Below are 20,034 nucleotides of genomic sequence, written 5' to 3'. Positions count from 1 at the left end.
TTTCAATTTTACAATAACTTTTAAGTGAAACTTCTTAAACATTTTTATAGCTAAATACATGTAATAGTGTCCCTATCATCATTATCATTCTGACTTTACAACTCTGCGTGAGTCCTAGACTCCTCAAGAATTTCTCTTCAGTCGTCCCTACCCATCGCCTTCTGTTCTGGGTCTTCCTCTTCTTGTCTGACCAATGGGTCTATCAAGGAGCGTTTTCTAGCTAAGTTCCATCCGCAATACATGCCCTATCCACCTCAGACGTCATATCTTAATATGTTTTACGATATCAGGTTCTTGGTATATCCTATAAAGTTCGAAGTTGTATCGTCTTCTCCACATTCCATTGTCATTCGCTGCTCCATAGATTCGCCTTCTTTCGAAACATCCTAACGTATTTATTATTTTTTGTTAGAGTCAGGTCTCTGAACCATGTGTTAGGACTAGGCCTAATATTGTTTTGTAGAGTTTTATTTTTGTATTTCTCCATTAATTGTGGAATTAAGGAGGAAATTGAGTCCAAAATAGCATCTGTTGGCCGTGCAAATTCTGCGGTTTATCTCTGGGGTAGTATTATTTTTACTTTTCAGTGTTAAGGAGCGCTCCCAGCTATACAAATTCTCTCACTGCTTCGATGCCGTCATTTTCTATAACAAGTGGTCGTAGGATTTGTGGTTGCGTGCTTATTTTTTATACTTTTTGTTGGAGTTTATTAATAAACCCATTTTGTAGCTGATTCTTTTAATGCTACATACGCCTCTCGTACAGCGTTTTCAGTACTTCCAACAATATTGATATCATCAGCATAGGCCATGATTTGCACTAATTTATTATATATTGAACTAGTGCTTGTGATTTGTGACATACGTATTACTTTTTCCAGAGCCAGATTGTACAGTATACAAGAGAGAGGATCTCCCTGGCGCAGCCCGTTGTTTGTTTTAAAACTTTCTCCTGAATTCGTACTCTACATTCAACTTTTTTGACAGTTAGTTTTGTTAAATTTACCAACTGATTTGGTATTCCTAGCTCTTTCATTGCTTTGAACATTTCACAAACAAATAAAGCCTATTTCTCGATGGGCCACATATTTAAATCGCGAGACGTACACCAGAAAACAAAACTCCGGGTCTATAAAACAATAATTAGGCCCATAGTAAGTTATGGTTGCGAAACATGGGTGGTGACACAGAAATCTGCCAATGCATCAGATGTGTTTGAAAGAAAAATATTACGTAGGATACTGGGCACAATAAGTGAAAGCAACAACTGGCAAATTAGGTATAATAGAGAAATATACGAGCAATATAGCGAACCAACTCTAGCACAATACACTAAACTGCAGAGATTACAGTGGGCAGGGCACGTGGTCCGCACGCATGAGAATAGAATCCCCAGAAAATTACTAAATGCAAGAATGCAGGGAAAAAGACCTGTTGGAAGACCTAAAAAGAGATGGAAAGACGAAGTTGATGAGGAACTGGGAACGCGTTCATGGAAAAGAACAACGGTAAATCGAGATGATTGGAGAAGCTTGTTGAAGGAGGCCAAGGCCCGATTTGGGCTGTAGTGCCATTGGATGGATGGAGTACTAAACGATAAGTGGGATCCAGATATAAAAATAAAAACATAAATAGAACAGGCTAGCAACATATACAATAAATAAAAGCGAATTATCTATAACTGAAAACTAAGCTTAGACATCCAAATTAAAGTTATAATAAATGCTACGTTTGGGCAGTCCTTCTGTATAGAGTCGAAGCCCGGACATTAAAATTAAATACCATAAGATATTATTGCAGAATGCTGAAACTATCATAGATATAACACATTACGTAGAGGTAGAGGACTGAAGAGGAAAAGGCAGAAGAGCCATGTCATGGCAACTTGTGGAAATAATATTTAAAACTTTTCACCACTAGCATGGGTTTTCCCCGTTCACTTAACATTTAATTATTTTGCATTTTCTACGACGATATGATCAAGTAGAAGCAAGACGCAAAACTATCAGTAAACTAATTTGAAATAAGTTTGCGATGAAGAGTATACGAATAAGTATCTAGGGGAAGAGGGGGCACAGTGTTACATAAATGTTTTATTTGATGTCATTTTGACAGGATTTCATTAAAAATAAAATTTTTAATATTTTAGAACTCGTTTGGATTTGACGCATACTATTATATAATCAACTATAGGAAAAACTTACATGACTAGTCGGTAAAAACGATTTTGTAGAGAAAATACAATTGTAACATTGTGCCCCACTAGTGGGGAACAGTGTTATATACTATGGGGTACACTGTTACACAAGGAATACTGAAGTGATTAATGAGAATTTTATATTAAATACCATTTATTTGTCGTAACTCTACATACAAATAATATAAAATTTATTTTAATACATTATAATAATTTTGAAAATCTACGGGAAACACCAGCATTTCACTTCTGCGTGCTGTCTGGCCTGAAGGTTTGGGAGTTGATAATTTTAAAACAACTTGGGAGACATTAAATACGTAGTTTTCGTTGGAGGAAATAAATGTGAACTTGGGAAATAAACGACGGATATAGGTAACTTTCACTGTAGTTTCAGTTTTGCCAATAATATGTCCTATAGACAATATTTCTATGCCTTTTGAGATACCTTCTTTAATGAGAACATAATCGCCAACGTTTATTTCTTTATTATCGTCGTAATCCATTTGGGATATCTCTTCGTCATGACTTATAAACGATCCCATACTTGATTCACTATCAGCACAAGAGAAAGATTCTTCCGATTTCTCTGAGTCAGAAGAATCTTCCATATCTTGAAGTTTACGTGTATTTGATTGAAAAACGTTTCTTTTTACAACTTCTTTTCGCTTTCTGTCATTTTCATCTTTATTAGGCGACTCTTCGTCTTCTGACGCTGATGTCTGTTTCTGAATCCTTTTATGTAAGACAGACATTTTTGTTTTACCACATTTTTTTGACGTGTTTATTTCACCGCGTTTTCTAGTTGCGTTCTTCTCATGCCTTACTTTTAGATCAGCAATCAGTGCGTCTTTAATAGGTGTATTTGTTAATATTTGACTTTTACGTTTTCGGTTCTTTCCTCTTCCTTCTTTTCTATCTTCTGCTCGAGGAAAAGGGCGAACTTGTTCTGGAGAGACTAGCGATGACAACCATGATGAAGTTGACGGAACTTCTGAGGATATTGCCGAACATGAAGGCAGCTGAAATGATGCAGTTGCCACAGGCATTATCTCAGGTATTTGATGTGTTTTTATCTCAGCAGTTTCATTATTGACTAGCTGTGGTGCCATATCAGGCGTTTCAGTAACGACTTGTTTTATTGGTAACGTAGCTGTTTCATTTGTCATCTGCTCTACGGGAAACGGTCGGTCAGTTACTGCAGATGCTAGAAAATCGTCTTCAGAGAAGATCTGCCGATTCAATGGCCAAATTCCAGTTGACTTAAATCCACTAATAATGTTGTTTGGAATAAACGCAAGTGGATATGCTTTGCCCAAGAGTTCAGCTATTTCATAGATAGTTATTGTTTTGCCAGGATTAGTTATCATCCAATCATTGCAGGCTTTATTAAAGTGAGTTTTTAATGACTTATATAATGCTTTATCTAAAGGTTGAAGTTTTCCGCTTGTGTGTGGGGGTAAAGTTAAAAGTATAATTCCGTTAGACTTACAAAATTCCAATGAAGCAATTGTAATGTGCGACTCATGGTTATCCAAAATTAGTAGTATGGGAGATTCTGAAGATGATTTTGTAAAATGATGGAGATGTCTCAATATGTCGATGAAGACTTCTCCGTTGACCCAACCTGTTTTTACTGCTGCTCCTGCAGATCCAGGAGGTGCTCCCTTCAACATTCTGTCCTTAAAATGAACTCTGGGAAATACAAGGAAGGGCGGTACAGAATTACCTATTGCATTAATAAAACAGCATACCGTCACCAATACCCCTCTTTCACCTGAAGTTACTTGTCCAATTTGTTTTAAGCCTTTCGGACCTACTACATTTGGAGGATTGTGAACAGTGGTAAGTGCTGTCTCATCCAAATTGTAGATATTTTCTGGACTTGGACCATTGCGAAATTTTTTAAAAGCACTTACCAAATTGTCAAAAAATTCGTTAATATTTGTTTTGTTGAAACTGGTTGCACGACTCAGACTAGTCGCCTCAGGTTTTCTTATGGATAGCTGGGAGTATCGTTTCATATAACCGTACAACCAGTCTACTCCAGCCTGTTTATTTTCGTTCCATGAATTTGGAAACTTAAGATTATTTTTCACAGCCAATTCATATGCAAACTGCATTACATTCTTTCTGGTTAAGCCATGGTGCATTTTACAAGGTATAATCAAATAATCTCTTAGTTGATCTTCTAGCTCTTTCGAGAAAACTTGATTTATTTCATAGTTTGGCGTAAATCTGAAATTTACTCGCTCTTCTTCAGACAAAGCTTTGTATTTATCAACATATCTTTTTAGAGTCATATGAATTATATTAGCTTGAATGGCTGCTGCCCTTACTGACCATCCGTTATTAACTACATTAAGAACGGCCGTTTTCATTGTATCATGGGTAAATGAGGCTATTTTTCTGATGGATTTTCTGTTACGAACCATTTTGATTCTGAAATAAAAATACAAAAGTAAATAAAACATCTTACTACTACCATATGCAATTTAGTACAAAATTAGTATTGTACATCATGCATATTTTCATTGTTTTTCTAGCAAAAAATGAAATATCACACTGTTCCCCACGCCTAAGTAGTGTAACACTGTACCCCTTCATAAGTTGTAACTCTGTGCCCCGAACGACGTTTTTACATTCAAATAATATTTTTGCCGAGTCACGAATTTTTGGGGTTATGTTAGTCCTACGAGTGTGTAGCTACAAGACGCATTTATAGTAATATATATCAATACAATGTGTAATATTTATTTACTAAGAGTTAAAACAGTTTTTAATACGTATCATTTACTTACTTACTTTGGTGGTACAAAAACAGAAAAACACTTATATTTTCACTCAAATGTACAGTGACGGTCTACAAACACACCTACTGTTAACAAATAACGGAAAGTAACTACGACGACGACGGTACGGTTTTAAGTTCAACTTTAAGAAGATGGCGGAGAATTTAACATTGTACCCCGTGTAACACTGTGCCCCCTCTTCCCCTACCTACATTTCCAAGAATTTCATCGGGAGCCAATTCACGCAAACCCTTTTATCTGTAGAGAGCTTATTACAAGCAAGCAGGAGCCAATTCGTGTGCACCTCTTTTTCCCTGGTGTCGATCGAAATTCGATTATACTAATCAAATAAAAAGAAAAAAATTCTATTTGTTTTCTTATTACTTTCATAATTTAATTCTGTTAATTTAAGAATCTAACATAATTTATTTTTGCTAGATATAATATAACATAACTAATATCTGAAACTATTGAAAATAATTTAAGGATTAAAAATATTATTAAAAATTAATTATACGAATTAGTAAGTATACCTATTTATATAGCGTAGGTAGATTTTAATACCAGGAAACACCGCGACAACTTCCCTAATTCGGCGATCCAGTAATTTTTCGCAGCGACCTTGTCAAAAGGCGTTTATTTGAATTATAAACATATCTATTTTAACAAACTTTAAATAAAACAACAGTATCCTCGTCGGCGCAGCTGTTTCTCAAGTAGATTTTGTATGTCGTTGAATGTGAGTGCAGTACGGAAGTTTCAACCGCCACCTTCGGAAATTGCATCCGATTGTTAATAGCCGCTCCCACCTAGGAATGTGAATTATATCCTCCAAATAATAACATACATAATGTGTGATTGTGAACTGTTTATTAAATGAAGCTCATCTTTCTTTAAATAATTGTTTAGACGTCGATGCGTATAGAGTGGGTACGTAATGATACAACTATTTATAATACTAGGCGTGCATCGTTAAAAATATACATTCTAATTTTGCGTCAGCTCTTTACGACTAAGTGCGGCGTTTTGCGTTGTTCTGACAGCATCCGAATTAGAAACGGGAGTTGAAACGGCATGTTTGTTATTCGAAAACTGAAAACAACGTGAAATACACACAAAGTGCAGAGTGAAAATTATGAAAGTGTCACTAACTGATCACAAAGTCGCGTAGAACCTTGGCGTCCTTGCCTAAATTGGTGTGCGGTGTGCTAACGAATTATTACGTATTAACAAACATTTTAATGTTTAAAATAGTTACCGAGTGTACTAAAGTGTTGTAGATATGTCTCACGAAGCACAGCTTAGAAGAAGTCAACGCACAGACTTTTCTAATGCAATGACACCTCTGGTATCCCGAGAAAGAAGTTTTGTGAGACCAAACAAAGACCCTCAAAAACGTAGAAGCCAAACAATGTTTGCTATGAAAGGAAAGCCAACTATGGAAATATATAGACCTCCGAATGTTAGAACGGATATTCCAATGACAGGGAAGCTTAATGTACATGCAAAAGAATTTACAATGAATCACGAATTGCAGGCATCTAAATCAAGTGGAAATCTAAATTTAGCCATGGCATACGAGCCGATTTCGCTTCAACATTCAAAATCGAGCGGAAACATTTTAAGACACATTAACCATCCGGGTATCATTCCTATTATTCCAGGAGTCCCTTTACCATTACTACATTCAGCATCTACCACTCAACTTTTAAATATGGCTCGTCCCAACTATCAATACCATCCAGAGTTATTAGCCCATCCTGTATTTTCTGGGTTAAACCAAACAATTTACCATCCAGCTTGGAATAATAATATTCAGCCAAAACAATCCAGTCCAAAACCGTCATCTCTAAAACGTTCAAAGAGTTTAGGTTCTGCTGATTCAAGAGCTTTAGCTTCTAAATTAAAAGACTATACTAAAGAAGAAATAGACCTTACGATATTTTCTTCAGAAGATCAAGTCCATCTAAAAGCAGCTTTAGAGGACCCTACGCAAGTGCCAACAAGAACGCTCATGGATCTAGTCAAAACCATTTTAGAAAAAGTAGTTGAAGGAATGAAGTACAGTGAACCGATAGCTAAGTTGTGTATATCTATAATTGAAACTGAAAAAAATCAAACTTTTCTAGAATCGCTTTTAAATATGTGTCAACAATGGTATCAAGATCGGGATAAAATTTTAAGAGGAATAAAAGCTGGTGATGGGACAAGATTCACTGCCTTTATGTGGTTCTTAACTGAAATGTGTAGTCAACTCAAAAGACATCAATTAAAAGAACATTTTGAATCATTACAACCGGAGATAGTGCTTCTTTCCGTACTGGCTAAATGCTGTCATGCCTGTGTAGAACTTCCCATCAAATGTCTTGCAGAAACCGAATGTTTATTTTTTGTTTTGACCTCTATAGGGAGAGATTTAGAAACTGAACTTCCGCAACAGCTTGATCAACTTTTGGCCAGTGTTCGAGATGGTTTTTTGGCTAGTGCTGGATCTATAGGTGTAAGACGTACTTTGCTTCAATTAATAGAACTACACGCTTCTAATTGGCAATTACCAGGATCATCTGTTCTTTATTACTATCCTAGAATTAAATGACAGTATTTTATTTGGTAATTATTTATTTATGGACCAAAAATTAATGTTTTTTATGTCAATGTTTTATTAAAAAAACGATGTGTTTTGTATATTTTATATGATTCGATATTCATACAAGTTTTATCATAATTAAAAATAAAGTGTGTACTCAATTAATGGTGTGTCAACTGGAATGAAATCATACATACCCACGTGATGTTTTATACAGTGTATCCTAAAAAAGGTATGAAAATAATGCAATTTGAGTTGTTTCTCTTAAACAAACTATTGAGTGAGCATTTACCAAATTTTTTACTAATAATTTTTATTGAAGTACTTAAATATAATTGTTATATTAATTTATATTGTAATTAGTTTTTGACAGATGTTTAAAATGGAATATAATTATGTAAGTATATCTATGTATAATTTTATACATTTTTAATATTTCTTATACATTTTTATTAAGTTTATTTCGCTCCATTTGCAATTTGGCTCATTGTATTTTCTTATCTCTTTCAATATATATTTTCTTGGTGTTATCATCAAATAGACTCATGGCTTGTCATTGTCATATCAATTTGCAATATCTGTTGACGCAGTATATTCCATAGCTCTTCGCTTCATTTATTTTTATCTTCTTCTTTAGGTACCGTCTCCTTGGAATTGCTAATCATCTGTAATAACAAATACTTACATCCTCTCATCACATGATTCAAATATTTTTGTTTTTTATTCTTCTCAATACTTTAACATTTGCCATGCTTCTAACAAATCACTAATTTCTTTCTTTAAGGTCCATGTCTCCATTCCATAGAGCAAAACTAAAAATACACACGAGCGCAGTATTTTTACTTTCAGTTTTAAGTTTAGCTTGTCCAACACTCATCTTTATTTCTTCTTTATAGTATTTATTCTCATTAACAATCATATCCAGGTATTTGTATTTGTTAACTTTTTCCACTGCCACTCCTTCTGCATGTAATATATTTTGTTGTTGTTGTGTTCTTGCAATTGTCATAAATTTGTTTTTTTTTTTCAATCCAAGAGTGCCTGTAAGTCTTGTATAGGCTCTGCGATGAGGAAAGTGTCATCTGCAAATCTAATATTGTTGATTATTGATTAGATATTTTTATCTCTGTCCCTATATTTCCTCACTAGTTTTACAGCAAATCCCACATAATTAAATTTTCTTGTTCTTCTTCCTGTTTATAAGTAATTCTGTTTGTTCAATGGCGGATTGATACCTCTATGGAAGGTTGTCTTTTGCGTGGTCTTTACTCCTCTTTCGATCTCTCAGCTTATTTCCTGTAATTCTTCTCAGTACTCTCATCTCTGCTGTTTCCAGTAACCTTTGTGTCGGATCTTGTTTCTGAGACATATGTCATTATTGGCCTTATACTGGCTTGATACATACTTTACTTTACCATATATTTTTCTCGATATAAGGCATCCTGTCAGTTTATTTGCTTTTTGTACTTGATTTCTCACTTTTTTGTCCAGGTCTCCATAGCTGAACAGTGTAATTTCAAGGTATTTTATTTCCATTACTTGTTCAATACCGATGCCATCGATTTCTATTTTACATCTGATTGGTTTTGTGCTGATTACTATTGTTTTAATTTTCCGAGTTGAGATTGTCACATTAAATTATTTTACTCTTATGTTAAATCTGCGGACTAGTCTTTGCAGACTATCTTCATCTTGGGCTATCAATATTGCGTCCCATTATTTGTTTTCCATTCTTTGACAGTTTTGATGATTTCATCAATGATTAAACCGAAAAGCATAGGGCTCAAAGGGTCCCCCTGCCTTATTTTGCTGCCTATGCCTATAGGTTTCTATGCTTATAGGTTTCTCTAAAAAGATGGTGGTCTACTACACTCTAGTGATTTCTCAGTAATTTGCTTTTGACGAATATTGCCTCTCTATACGATCTTCCACTAGGAAATCCCTGTTGTTTATCTGCTAAACTTATCATCTGTTGCATTAGTTCTTGTAAAATATGAGTTGTAAGTTTTAGCGTAGTATTTAACAAGTTTATACCTCTGTAGTTTTCTGGCTAATTTTTATCTCCTTTTTTGAATAGTAGAATTAGTTCGCTAGTTGTCCATTCTTCCGGTATTTTATTGTGTTGTATAATTTTATTAATTAATGTTGTTAATTGTTGTGTCAATGTTGCTCCACAATATTTCAGTAATTTGTTTGGTTTCCGTCTTTACCCGCAGCTTTTCTGTTCTTAAGCTTTTCAAGTGTTTTTCGAATTTACTATGTATATATTACCTTCTTCATTTGTGGTCATGTCCGGTATTTCCGTTCTAGTTCTTACTCTGCATTGAGCTTTTTTAGATAGTCAATCCATGTATTCTTTTCTATGTGTTTTAAGTCTATTAGACCTGTATTGACCTCTTATAAAGCGCCATAGTTCCTTTTGCTTGGACATCAAGATCCCCCCTCTTTTCAACATCGTTCTCTATCCTGGATTATTTGTGCCCATCCAGATACAGGATATTGTTTTGTATAATCTCACTATCTAAATTATGATCTTTCTCTTTGTAGTTTGTAATTGCCTGGCCTCCAATAGTTATATATTTTACATAAATGTACAAAACTTAGTTTACTTCGATTTACCACGAATCAAGATATTTCTTTTTCTATTTGACAGTTTAATATTCAGCATTTGTTTTTCGTTAGATCGATGTATATTTGATATACAGTGTGGAAACTACTTATGAAATAAAATTTTTTGTTCTTATTTTAAATTATAAAAACACTGGGAACTCATCAACTTTTAAATTTAAATGCGCGCTTTATAAACATAACTTTAAATTCACAGGGTGATTAACACAAGTCTAGCATAGTCCATCATATTTATTTTTAATTGATCACGATTTAAATGATGCTATTCTTTTAAATTTAGCTAAATACAGAGATCAATTTTCTAAACTAATTTTCAATATATGTATTGGGTTTTGTATTTAATTTCTTAACGAAAATTACATATTATTTCAAAATTTCTCTTTGTGCCTTTATTTATCATAGACCCTACATAGTTGGTTGAAATCAAGTTGTTAAGGAGCTTTTAAAACTATAAAAATATACAGGGAATTTCATTAAAAATAAAGATAATCGGCTATGCTAGACTTGCGTGAATCATACTGTAAATTTAAATTTATGTTTCAAAAACGCACATTTGAATTTAAAAGTTAACAGATCCCAGCGTTTTCTATAATTTTCTAAAATAAGGACACAAACAATTTTATTCCATGAGTGGTTTCCACACTGTATAACTTCAAAATATCACCCTTTATTATTCATAAACATAATAGACCTTACATGATACAGTTCGTTGATCTCAGGTTGTTATCGAGCTTGTAAAAATATAAAATATATTGGGTGTTTCATTGAAACTAAAAGATTATGGACTATGCTAGACTTGCGTGAATCACCCTTCTGCTCTTATTCTTAGCCTTCTATCGTCCATTTTTGGACATGGGCCTCTTCCAACTCCTTCTACCGATTTATATCCTGCGCAACAATACTTCCAATTTGTTCCGACTATTCTTTTTATGGCGTCTACCCATCTCATCTGTGATCTTTCTCTTGGTTGTCTATCTTTGTAAAGTCTCCAATGTTGTATTGTGGCGGTCCAACGTTGGTCTTTTTGTCTAGCAGTATGACTTGCGAAACTCCATTTGAGTTTGGCAATTTTTGTTGTGATATTCTCGACCCTTGTTTTTGATCTTCCTCAGTCGTTCCTCTTTTTATATGGCAGTCGTAGACCTTTGCCCTTTCTGTTTTGGCTAGTTTATTTGCTTTGGTTAGGATCCCGGTTTGACATCCATATATCATGACAGGAAAGATGCACTGTTTGAACACTTTGCTGTTTAAGTATTGAGGTATTTTGAGGTTCTTTAGTATACAACTGAATTTTCCAAATCCTGTCCATGCCAGTTTTGCTCTTTTAGTGATTTCCACCCTTTGATTCCCTTTTTTAAGTTTCAGAATTTGGCCTAGGTAGGTAGTGAGTTCTATCTTACTGCCATTTATAGTTATACGTCTGGGGTCGGCTGAGTTTGTCATTGTTTTTATTTTTGTCATATTCATTTTTAGGCAGTCGTACTGAGAGCTGTCTGCGAGTTCCAAATAGCTTGTTCTATGGCCCACATCTCGATTCTATCAAATGTCTTTTCATGGTCTACGAAGGCAAGAAATACGGGAATTTGGTACGCATTTGTCTTCTCCATAAGTGTTCTCATTGCTAGCAGATGGTCGTATGTACTATATCCTTTGCGAAAGCCAGCCTGTTCAACCGGTAAGTTGGTATATATTCTATTGTTCTTGGTATACGTCCACGCTTGAGAGTTTAATGTGAGAACAAGTAGTAGATATTGGTTAAAAACCATTATGTTTAGTTACTGAGTGTATTTTTCATTCTTTAGTATATAAGGAAGTTAACTAAATGCTATCAATCTAGTCTTCTTATTTTATTTCTGTCTGAAAATTTTACCCAAGTATATGTATTTAGTCACATGTCCTTTGTTTGTTCGACTATGATTTTGAGCTTTCCTTCTCGGTTGTTCATTAGCACTTTTTATGTAGAATGATTCCTTCTCTCAGAAGCAACGCTTGAGGCGATCGGCAATTTTGTGCTGTAATAGTGCTGTTTTTATTACCAGGAGATTTTCAGTTTTTCTGAGCTTTTAGTGCATAACTAACTTCTTCTTTGGTAATTTCTGGACCTTTTTTTATCTGTGGATGACGGAGCAAAAGGTCTGTTGTCATCAAAAAGTGTCCGAAAATATTCGCCATTTTGTTATTACAATTATTTCTTATCTCTTCCTGTGCCCACCTGTCATTTCTTTCACTTTCTTATGAACATTAAAAGTGTCGTATCTTTGTTAAAGTTAAAAAGGTGAAAACATGTACGCAATTGCAGAACATTAAGTGTATAATAATCGAAACATTCAACATCAATATGTATTAATTAATAGATTGTTACTGTTGAACTGTTTAGGGTAATAATACTATTTTTTGAAGTTTAATAAAAAAAAGAGGTCATATATCGATAAAAACTGATTTTTGAAAAACTACTTTGAGGCACAAAATTTCAAAACACCGTGTTAAACTAACGGTGCAAAAATATCATTTAATTGTACAAGACAGAAAAATTTGGGGAGTTTAAGGGATGGCAATTCTTATAAAACTTTTATTTATAGCATACACAGATCTAATTTTTTAAGACGTTCTTGTCATAAGAAAAAACCTCCCAAAATGTCACAAAATGTCAATGGATTGCAAAAAAGGAATTTTCTTTTTGTAGCTTCAAAGCGCGGTAACTTTTTTGCGTGAACATTGTTCCTAAGGTAAATTATTAGACGCGAACGAGCTATTTTTGGGCTACAGAATTTAAGTACACTACACACGAACAATACAACCCAGTACAATTTATGTTATTTGAGGTTTCGGTAATTTATACAGAAAATTTTATATATGTATATATATATATATATATATATATATATACATATATATATATATATATATATATATATATATATATATATTTATATATATATATATATATATATATATATATATATATATATATATATATACAAGCTATACGCTTCCGAAGATGCTGAAGCTGTTTTCCTTTTATGTGGGGGATCATCCCATTCTGGGTTTGGTTTTACCATTTTTTAATGCGCGCCTTCGCTGTTTCCACTACTTTTCTTCATTCTTTTCTCTCTTTGACTGACCTTTCTCTATTTCTAATTTCCATACTCCTTAAGTTTTATTCCACTTGTTGTCTCCATCTCAGTTTAGGTCTGCCTCTGTTTCTTTTATCTGCTGGTGGTATCCATTCCGTTATAACTCTTAACGGATTGCTCTTCTTTCTTCTCATTATATGTCCATACCATCTGATTGTTTGTGCTTTTATTGCTCTAACTATGTTCTCTTGACCCATCCATTTTTTATTTCGTGTTTCATCCATTGTCTCGCTTCCTCTTCGTTTTCACTCTTTGGTCCCAGGATTTTTCTGATAATCTTTCTCTCAAAAACTTTCAATTGCTCTTCTTCTCTTGCTGTCAATGTAAATGTTTCTGCAGCATATACTAATATTGGTCTTATGGTTGTTTTGGAGATTTTCATTTATGTGTTTCGGCTTATTTTCTTATATCTAAACATTTTTTTATTTCTAAAAAACGCTGTATTTCCCGCTTGAATTCTTCTTTTCATATCTACACTTTCATTTCTTCTGTTGACTAGTACTCCCAAATATTTGAATGTTTCAACGTCTTCGAAACTGTGTGCATCAATTGTCAGTTCTGTCATTTGTGTCTTCTTTTTCTTGCTTACGTTCATGTATTTTGTGTTATTTTCATTTATTTCCAGTCCTCTCAGTTTGGCTTTGTTTTCTATTTCTTGGAAGGTTTTCTTTAATGCTACTATGGTTATATCGTCCGCATATACTATTATTTGTACTGCATTCTTGTTTATAGTTCCTGCGTTTGACACCTTTTTTATTATCTTGTCTATTGATAGTATAAATAGTACCGTTGAGAGGGCATCTCCTTGTCTTACTCCATTTTTTATTTTTATTATTTCTGTTCTTTCTCTTCCGGTGTCTATTATTGCTTGGGATTCTCGCATTGTCATTTCTATCATTCTTATAATTTTATTTGGTATATTACTCTCTTGTAAGTGTTGGATCATTTTTCTTCTGTTTAGTTTGTCAAACGCCTGTTTAAAGTCTAGGAAAATTATACCTACGTGTTTCTCCGTCGTACTCGTATGTTTTCTCTATCACCTGTTTTAGCGTATGTATAACGTCTATCGTGGATCTTCCTTTTCTAAAACTGTACTGGTAATCCCCTATGCTTTGTTCTGTATATATTATTAATCTGTCTGGTCTCCTTATTTTGGGAACTTTTATTTATAGCATGCATAGATCTACTTTTTTTAAGACGTTCTTGTCATAAGAAAAAACCTTACAAAATGTCAATGGATTAAAAAAAATGGATTTTCTTTTTGTAGCTTCAAAGGGCGGTTACTTTTTGCGTGAACATTTTTCCTAAGGTAAAATATTAGACGCGATATTTAATTTATGATCTACCGTATTGTTACACACTAACAATACAACCCAGTAAAATTTATGTTATTTGAGGTTTGGATAGTTTATACAGAAAATTACATAATGTTATTTTAGCAGCCAAAAATATATGAATATACCGTCACATCAACTTAAAAGTAGAAAAAATAAATTGGCATGCGTTTTGTTTGTATTATTTAATGATTTGGTGACGCAAACTGTATTTACCGGAAAAACTTATCTATTTTACTAAAAAATTAATTACAAAATCAGTTGACTGTATGTAGCAATAGCAATTAAGTGTTTTTAGGATGGTATAATTAGATTATTATTCAAAAGATTAATTGTTGATAACAAAAAATGGTATAACAAATTAATTGCTGTCAAACAAAAAAGACTTGATGGTATAATATGTAAGTATATTATTATTAAGAAGATTAAGGTTAATGTCAGAAATTTTTAAATATTAAATAAATGATTACTATTTTATTGGGAATAAGCCACAAGCGAAGGTTAAAATAAGTTTATTGGCGTTTCAATTTCCACTTCTGAAATCGTTCTCAAAATACAAACATTAACTAACCTTCAATTGTGGCTTATTCCCAATAAAATAGTAATTACTTTAAAATGCCACAAGAAAATAGCTTCAGAACAATATTAAATAAATGCCTGTTTATAGTCTAATCTAATGACAATTAAGGGTTAATAAGCATATCATTCAAATAGTTAATTGTTAATGACAGAGAATGGTAAAGATTAAATGAATAACGCTCATTTTTGTGATTCTACGATTTTCTTCCATTATAATATTCAATTCATAGTACATTAATCGTCGGATCCTAATCAAAGTCAAATATAAAAAGTCCAAAATGTAGGCTCAGAAGACATCCCAGATATCACAAGAGAGGAAATAAAAGGAGCTCTCTCGTAAATGAAAAACAATAAATCTCCTGGAGAAGATGGGATAGTCATAGAAAAAATCAAAAAAAGGAGGGGAAACGTTAATAAACATAGAATTAAAAAAGATGTTCAATGCTTGTTTGATAAGAGGCGTAACCCTCTGCCAATGGCATAATGCAATAATAACCGTAATGCACATAAAAGGTGACATTTCAGACCTAAAGAACTGCAGACCTAATATAATAGTTTGCTCTCCCAATCATACAAACTATTGATGAAGATAATAACAAAATGGCTTGTAAACAAACTGGATAGTTAGAAACCTTGCGAACAGGTTGGGTTCCACTCCAAATACGGAATAAATGATTATTTACAAGTTAATAAAACGCTAATTGTCAAGGGTACAGAATACAACAAGCCTATTTTCTTATAATCGTAGACTATGAAAAGGTGTCTTCCCTCACTCCTCAATGATTGGAATATTGGAATACTTTGCACCATAGACAAAAAAGGAGATATCTTTGAATGCTCTAACCACAGAGGAATTACGCTTCTAAATGCAGCATATAAAATATTTTCCACAGAACTATGTCACTGTAAAGCACCATATGCAGAACGGATAGTAGGAAAATACCAGGATGGTTTCAGAGGTGGTGAATCGACAATTCATCAGATTGCAACCATGAAACAAATTTAAAAAAAAAACACTGGAACATGGCTTAGATAGGTACTCATCACATATTTATAGACTACAAAGCAAATCAGTTGGTAAATTTAACAAAACTAACTCTTCAAAAAGTTGAATATAGAGTACGAATTCAGGAGGAACTGTCTGAAACTTTTAAAACAAATAACGGGCTGCGCCAGAGAGACCCTCTCTCCTATATACTGTTCAATGTGGCTCTGGAAAAAGTAATAAGTATGTCACAAATCACAACCATTGGTTTAATATATAATAAATCAGTACAACTCCTTGCCTACGCTAATGATATCAATATTGTTGGGAGAGCATAAATGCTGTACGAGAGGCGTAAGTAGCATTAAAAGGATCATCTACAAAAATGGGTTTAATAATAAAAACTAACAAAATGAAGTATATGAAAATAAGCACGCAACCACAAATCCTACGACAACTTGTTATAGAAAACGACGTCATGCAGTGAACGAATTTGTTTACCTGGGAGCGCTCCTTAACACTGAAAATAATACTACCGCAGAATGTGCACGTCCAACAGATGCTATTTTGGGCTCCATCTCCTCCTTAAATCACCCATTATATCGAGAAATACAAAAATAAAACTCTACAAAACAATAATACGGTCAGTCCTAACATATTGTTTAGAGACTTAACTCTAACAAAAAGTAATGAAAACGTATTAGAATGTTTAAAAAGAACAGTACTAAGGCGAATCTATGGAGCAGTGAATAACAATGGAGTGTGGAAAAGACCATGCAACTTCGAACTTTATAGAATATACCAGGAACCAGATATTGTAAAACATATAAAGATAGGACGTCTGAGGTGGATAGGGTATAATGCCGATGGAACAAAATGACCCAACTAGAAAAACGCTCCTTGATAGACCCATTGGTCAGAGAAGAAGAGGAAGACCCAGAAGTATCTACGAAACTGGTACATCTTGGGTCCGACTTCATGAAGATACCAAAAAGTTCCGAATAGAACGTGGAATTAGACAAGGTGATACTATCTCCCCGAAATTGTTTACAGCTGTACTCGAATATATGTTCAAGAGAAGGAAACAAGAGGATAATTTGGGAATTAATATAAATGGAGAGGATCTGAACCATCTAAGATTTCTCCTGAATCTGAATCGCCATCGCAAAATGGGCTTGGGCTGGACTTTTTGCCAGATTTACGGATGATAGATAGACCAAGACAAGAGGCATATCGAAGCAGATGGACGAATGATATTAAGCGCATCACCACAAATTGGATGCAAAAAGTTCAAGATAGAAATAGGTGGAAAATTTTACGGGAGGCCCACGTTCAGCAATTGATTAATATAGGATAATTGATGATGACATTAATCGTATTTTTGTGTAAAATTGTCAGTATTTGTACTACTTGTAACCCATAAATGGCTTTTTAACCCTAAACCCTTGTTGAAGATATGTACTTTTGTCTTGTGGTGCACTCAGGGGGGGTTTTTATAAAGCACCCAGGTAAAATATATAAAGAATAGTAGGAAACTGTAACTTATCTTTCACACACAATACAAAAAATCCAAAACGCTAAATGAATAATTAAATTACCACTTTAAATATGTAGAACACAATAATTATTGTATAAATACACAATATTTATTAATATTTTTCATTCTGTTTAGATATAGATACCTAATATTAGGCTTATGACAAAAGTAGACAGAACGAGTCTGTTGCGAGTAGCATGCGCCTACAGGTCTGTATCTGCGGGTTGGGTTCCTCTGCATATGTTAGTAGTAGAAAAGAGACATCTCTATGAGAGAAGAGAGCATTTCACAACAGCTATAGGAAAAAGAAGAAAGGGAAAGATCAATGGAAAGATGGCAAGAAGAGTGGAACAACAAGGAAGATGTTGCCCAGTGGACCAAGATGCTGATCCCGTGCCAGAAGGTTAAAATAAGTTTATTGACGTTTGAATCTTTGATCTTGCACTGATAATTTGTTTATACTCCAACAATTAATAGAAAAAAGAATAGCGGTTGGTACCGAAGTACATCTAGCCTTCATCGACCTAAAAAAGGCGTATGATACAGTTCCAATACTTAAATTGTGGCAAGCTTTACAACAACTCGACGTTAGTCCATACCTTTTAGAAATAATCACAGAAGTATACAGGGATAACACTACTTACCTATAAATCGGAAATAGACTATCAGAGCCAATAAAAGTAGCTAAAGGACTAAAACAAGGATGCACTATGTCACCTTTACTGTTTAATTTATATATTGAGGCAGCCCTCCAAAATTGGAAAAACCACTGCCAGGGAATGGAAATCCCCATAAGAAATGACGTACTGTTATCCCTGAACCTTGCGGATGACCAAGTCGTCCTAGCTCAAGATTCTTATGATCTGGAAGTTATGATAAAGCGTCTATACAGAGAATATGTAAAATGGGGGTTACAAGTCAGCATGAAGAAAAAATAATACTTAGTTATCAATTCAGATGCAAGGATTGAAGTGTGTTGATAGACGCGGATGTGGAAATCAAACAAGTGGACAAATTTAAATATTTACCGAATTTAACGAATCTATAAGAAATAACATGAATGCTACAGAAACGGTCATTGACAGAATAGAAAGAAGAGGTTCAAAATGGTTTGGACTCCTATTGAGAATGCCTGACAAACGCTGGCCCAAAAACTTCACAAATAGAAGAGCTCTGGAAGAAGAAAAAGAGGTAGACCTCGACGCTCATGGAATGAAGGAATTAGAAGAGCGATGGAATCGAGAAGTTAGATGTATTGTATTTACAAGTTGGATTAATGTCAAACGCCAATAAACTTATTTTGACTTTCAATTGTGGCTTATTCCCATTAAAATAGTAACTACTTTAAAAATAGCTTCAGAACAATATATAAGATCTAGATAAGAGAAGGGAGTATTCTAAAAATGTCGTCATCCTTACGGCGGCCACCCCACTTTCGGAGTACTGCGCACAAGTAAGAGAGGATGGTTTTAGTTGGTAGGCAGGATAAGAGATACCTGAATCTTTGGCACTGTTATCTTTAGTACTTTAAACTAAACTAAAACCCAAATTTTAGGGACTCAAAATAATAGAGGTAGCATAAAACAATTTCAAAACCCTCACCCTCAGACAAATTCTGGGTGCGCCACTGCTATAAATAAAATAGTTAAAAACGCAGCATTTAAGAAATGAACATTGAAACGTTAGATTAGAAGATCGGGATTGTCTACCAAAATAGATAGATATTTTATACACGTAGACACGTCACACCTTACGTACCTACTTTGGAAATGGACCAGGGATTAATAATAAAAATAATTATAAAAAGGAAAGTGATCGATAATGAAGTCATAAACATTCAAGTGTTACATACATACAAGTGTTCAATTATTTGTTCTCAAATAAAATTTCTTACAAGCTTTTCTTCGAAAAGAAATGCATTTTGTTATCGTATATATATATATATATATATATATATATATATATATATATATATATAGTAAACTCTTAAATATTGGGGAAATCTGTGCAAGAAGGGCTCTAATGAGTATCAATTGTTTCGCCGAACGTTTTCGCCACAGAGAATTAATTTGGCTTCTTCAGGGCTGAAAGAGAATAAATTATAATTAGCTACCATATATTATCTATTAAAAACATTATTGATCTTACCGTAACTTAGAATTGTAGAGTGAGAATGTTAAAAAACTTAGCTAGTAACAATATAATGGTGTTTTTTTGTTACTATGTGCAAAAAAAGGTGTTTTTTTAACGTTGGAAATGTATGGT

At 33.7% G+C, this 20,034-nt stretch overlaps 1 protein-coding gene across 1 annotated transcript; it reads left to right on the top strand.

The window, feature by feature from the left end:
• Positions 1–5,634: 5,634 nt before the first annotated feature.
• On the top strand, positions 5,635–7,737 carry LOC140443846 (uncharacterized). The gene has a single exon (XM_072535323.1). It carries the CDS (start codon positions 6,268–6,270, stop codon positions 7,579–7,581), a length of 1,314 nt encoding a protein of 437 aa, XP_072391424.1. The 5' UTR covers positions 5,635–6,267; the 3' UTR covers positions 7,582–7,737.
• Positions 7,738–20,034: the final 12,297 nt, after the last annotated feature.

Source organism: Diabrotica undecimpunctata, chromosome 6, assembly GCF_040954645.1.
Source record: "Diabrotica undecimpunctata isolate CICGRU chromosome 6, icDiaUnde3, whole genome shotgun sequence".
In the NCBI taxonomy this organism is placed as follows: Eukaryota; Metazoa; Arthropoda; class Insecta; order Coleoptera; family Chrysomelidae; genus Diabrotica; species Diabrotica undecimpunctata.
Note: the sequence above shows the minus strand (reverse complement) of the source record. Positions and strands in the feature narration are given on the sequence as shown.

What these genes read in the sequence shown, in the direction of transcription:
- LOC140443846 (XM_072535323.1), top strand. Translation starts at nt 6,268, where the DNA reads ATGTCTCACGAAGCACAGCTTAGAAGAAGTCAACGCACAGACTTTTCT.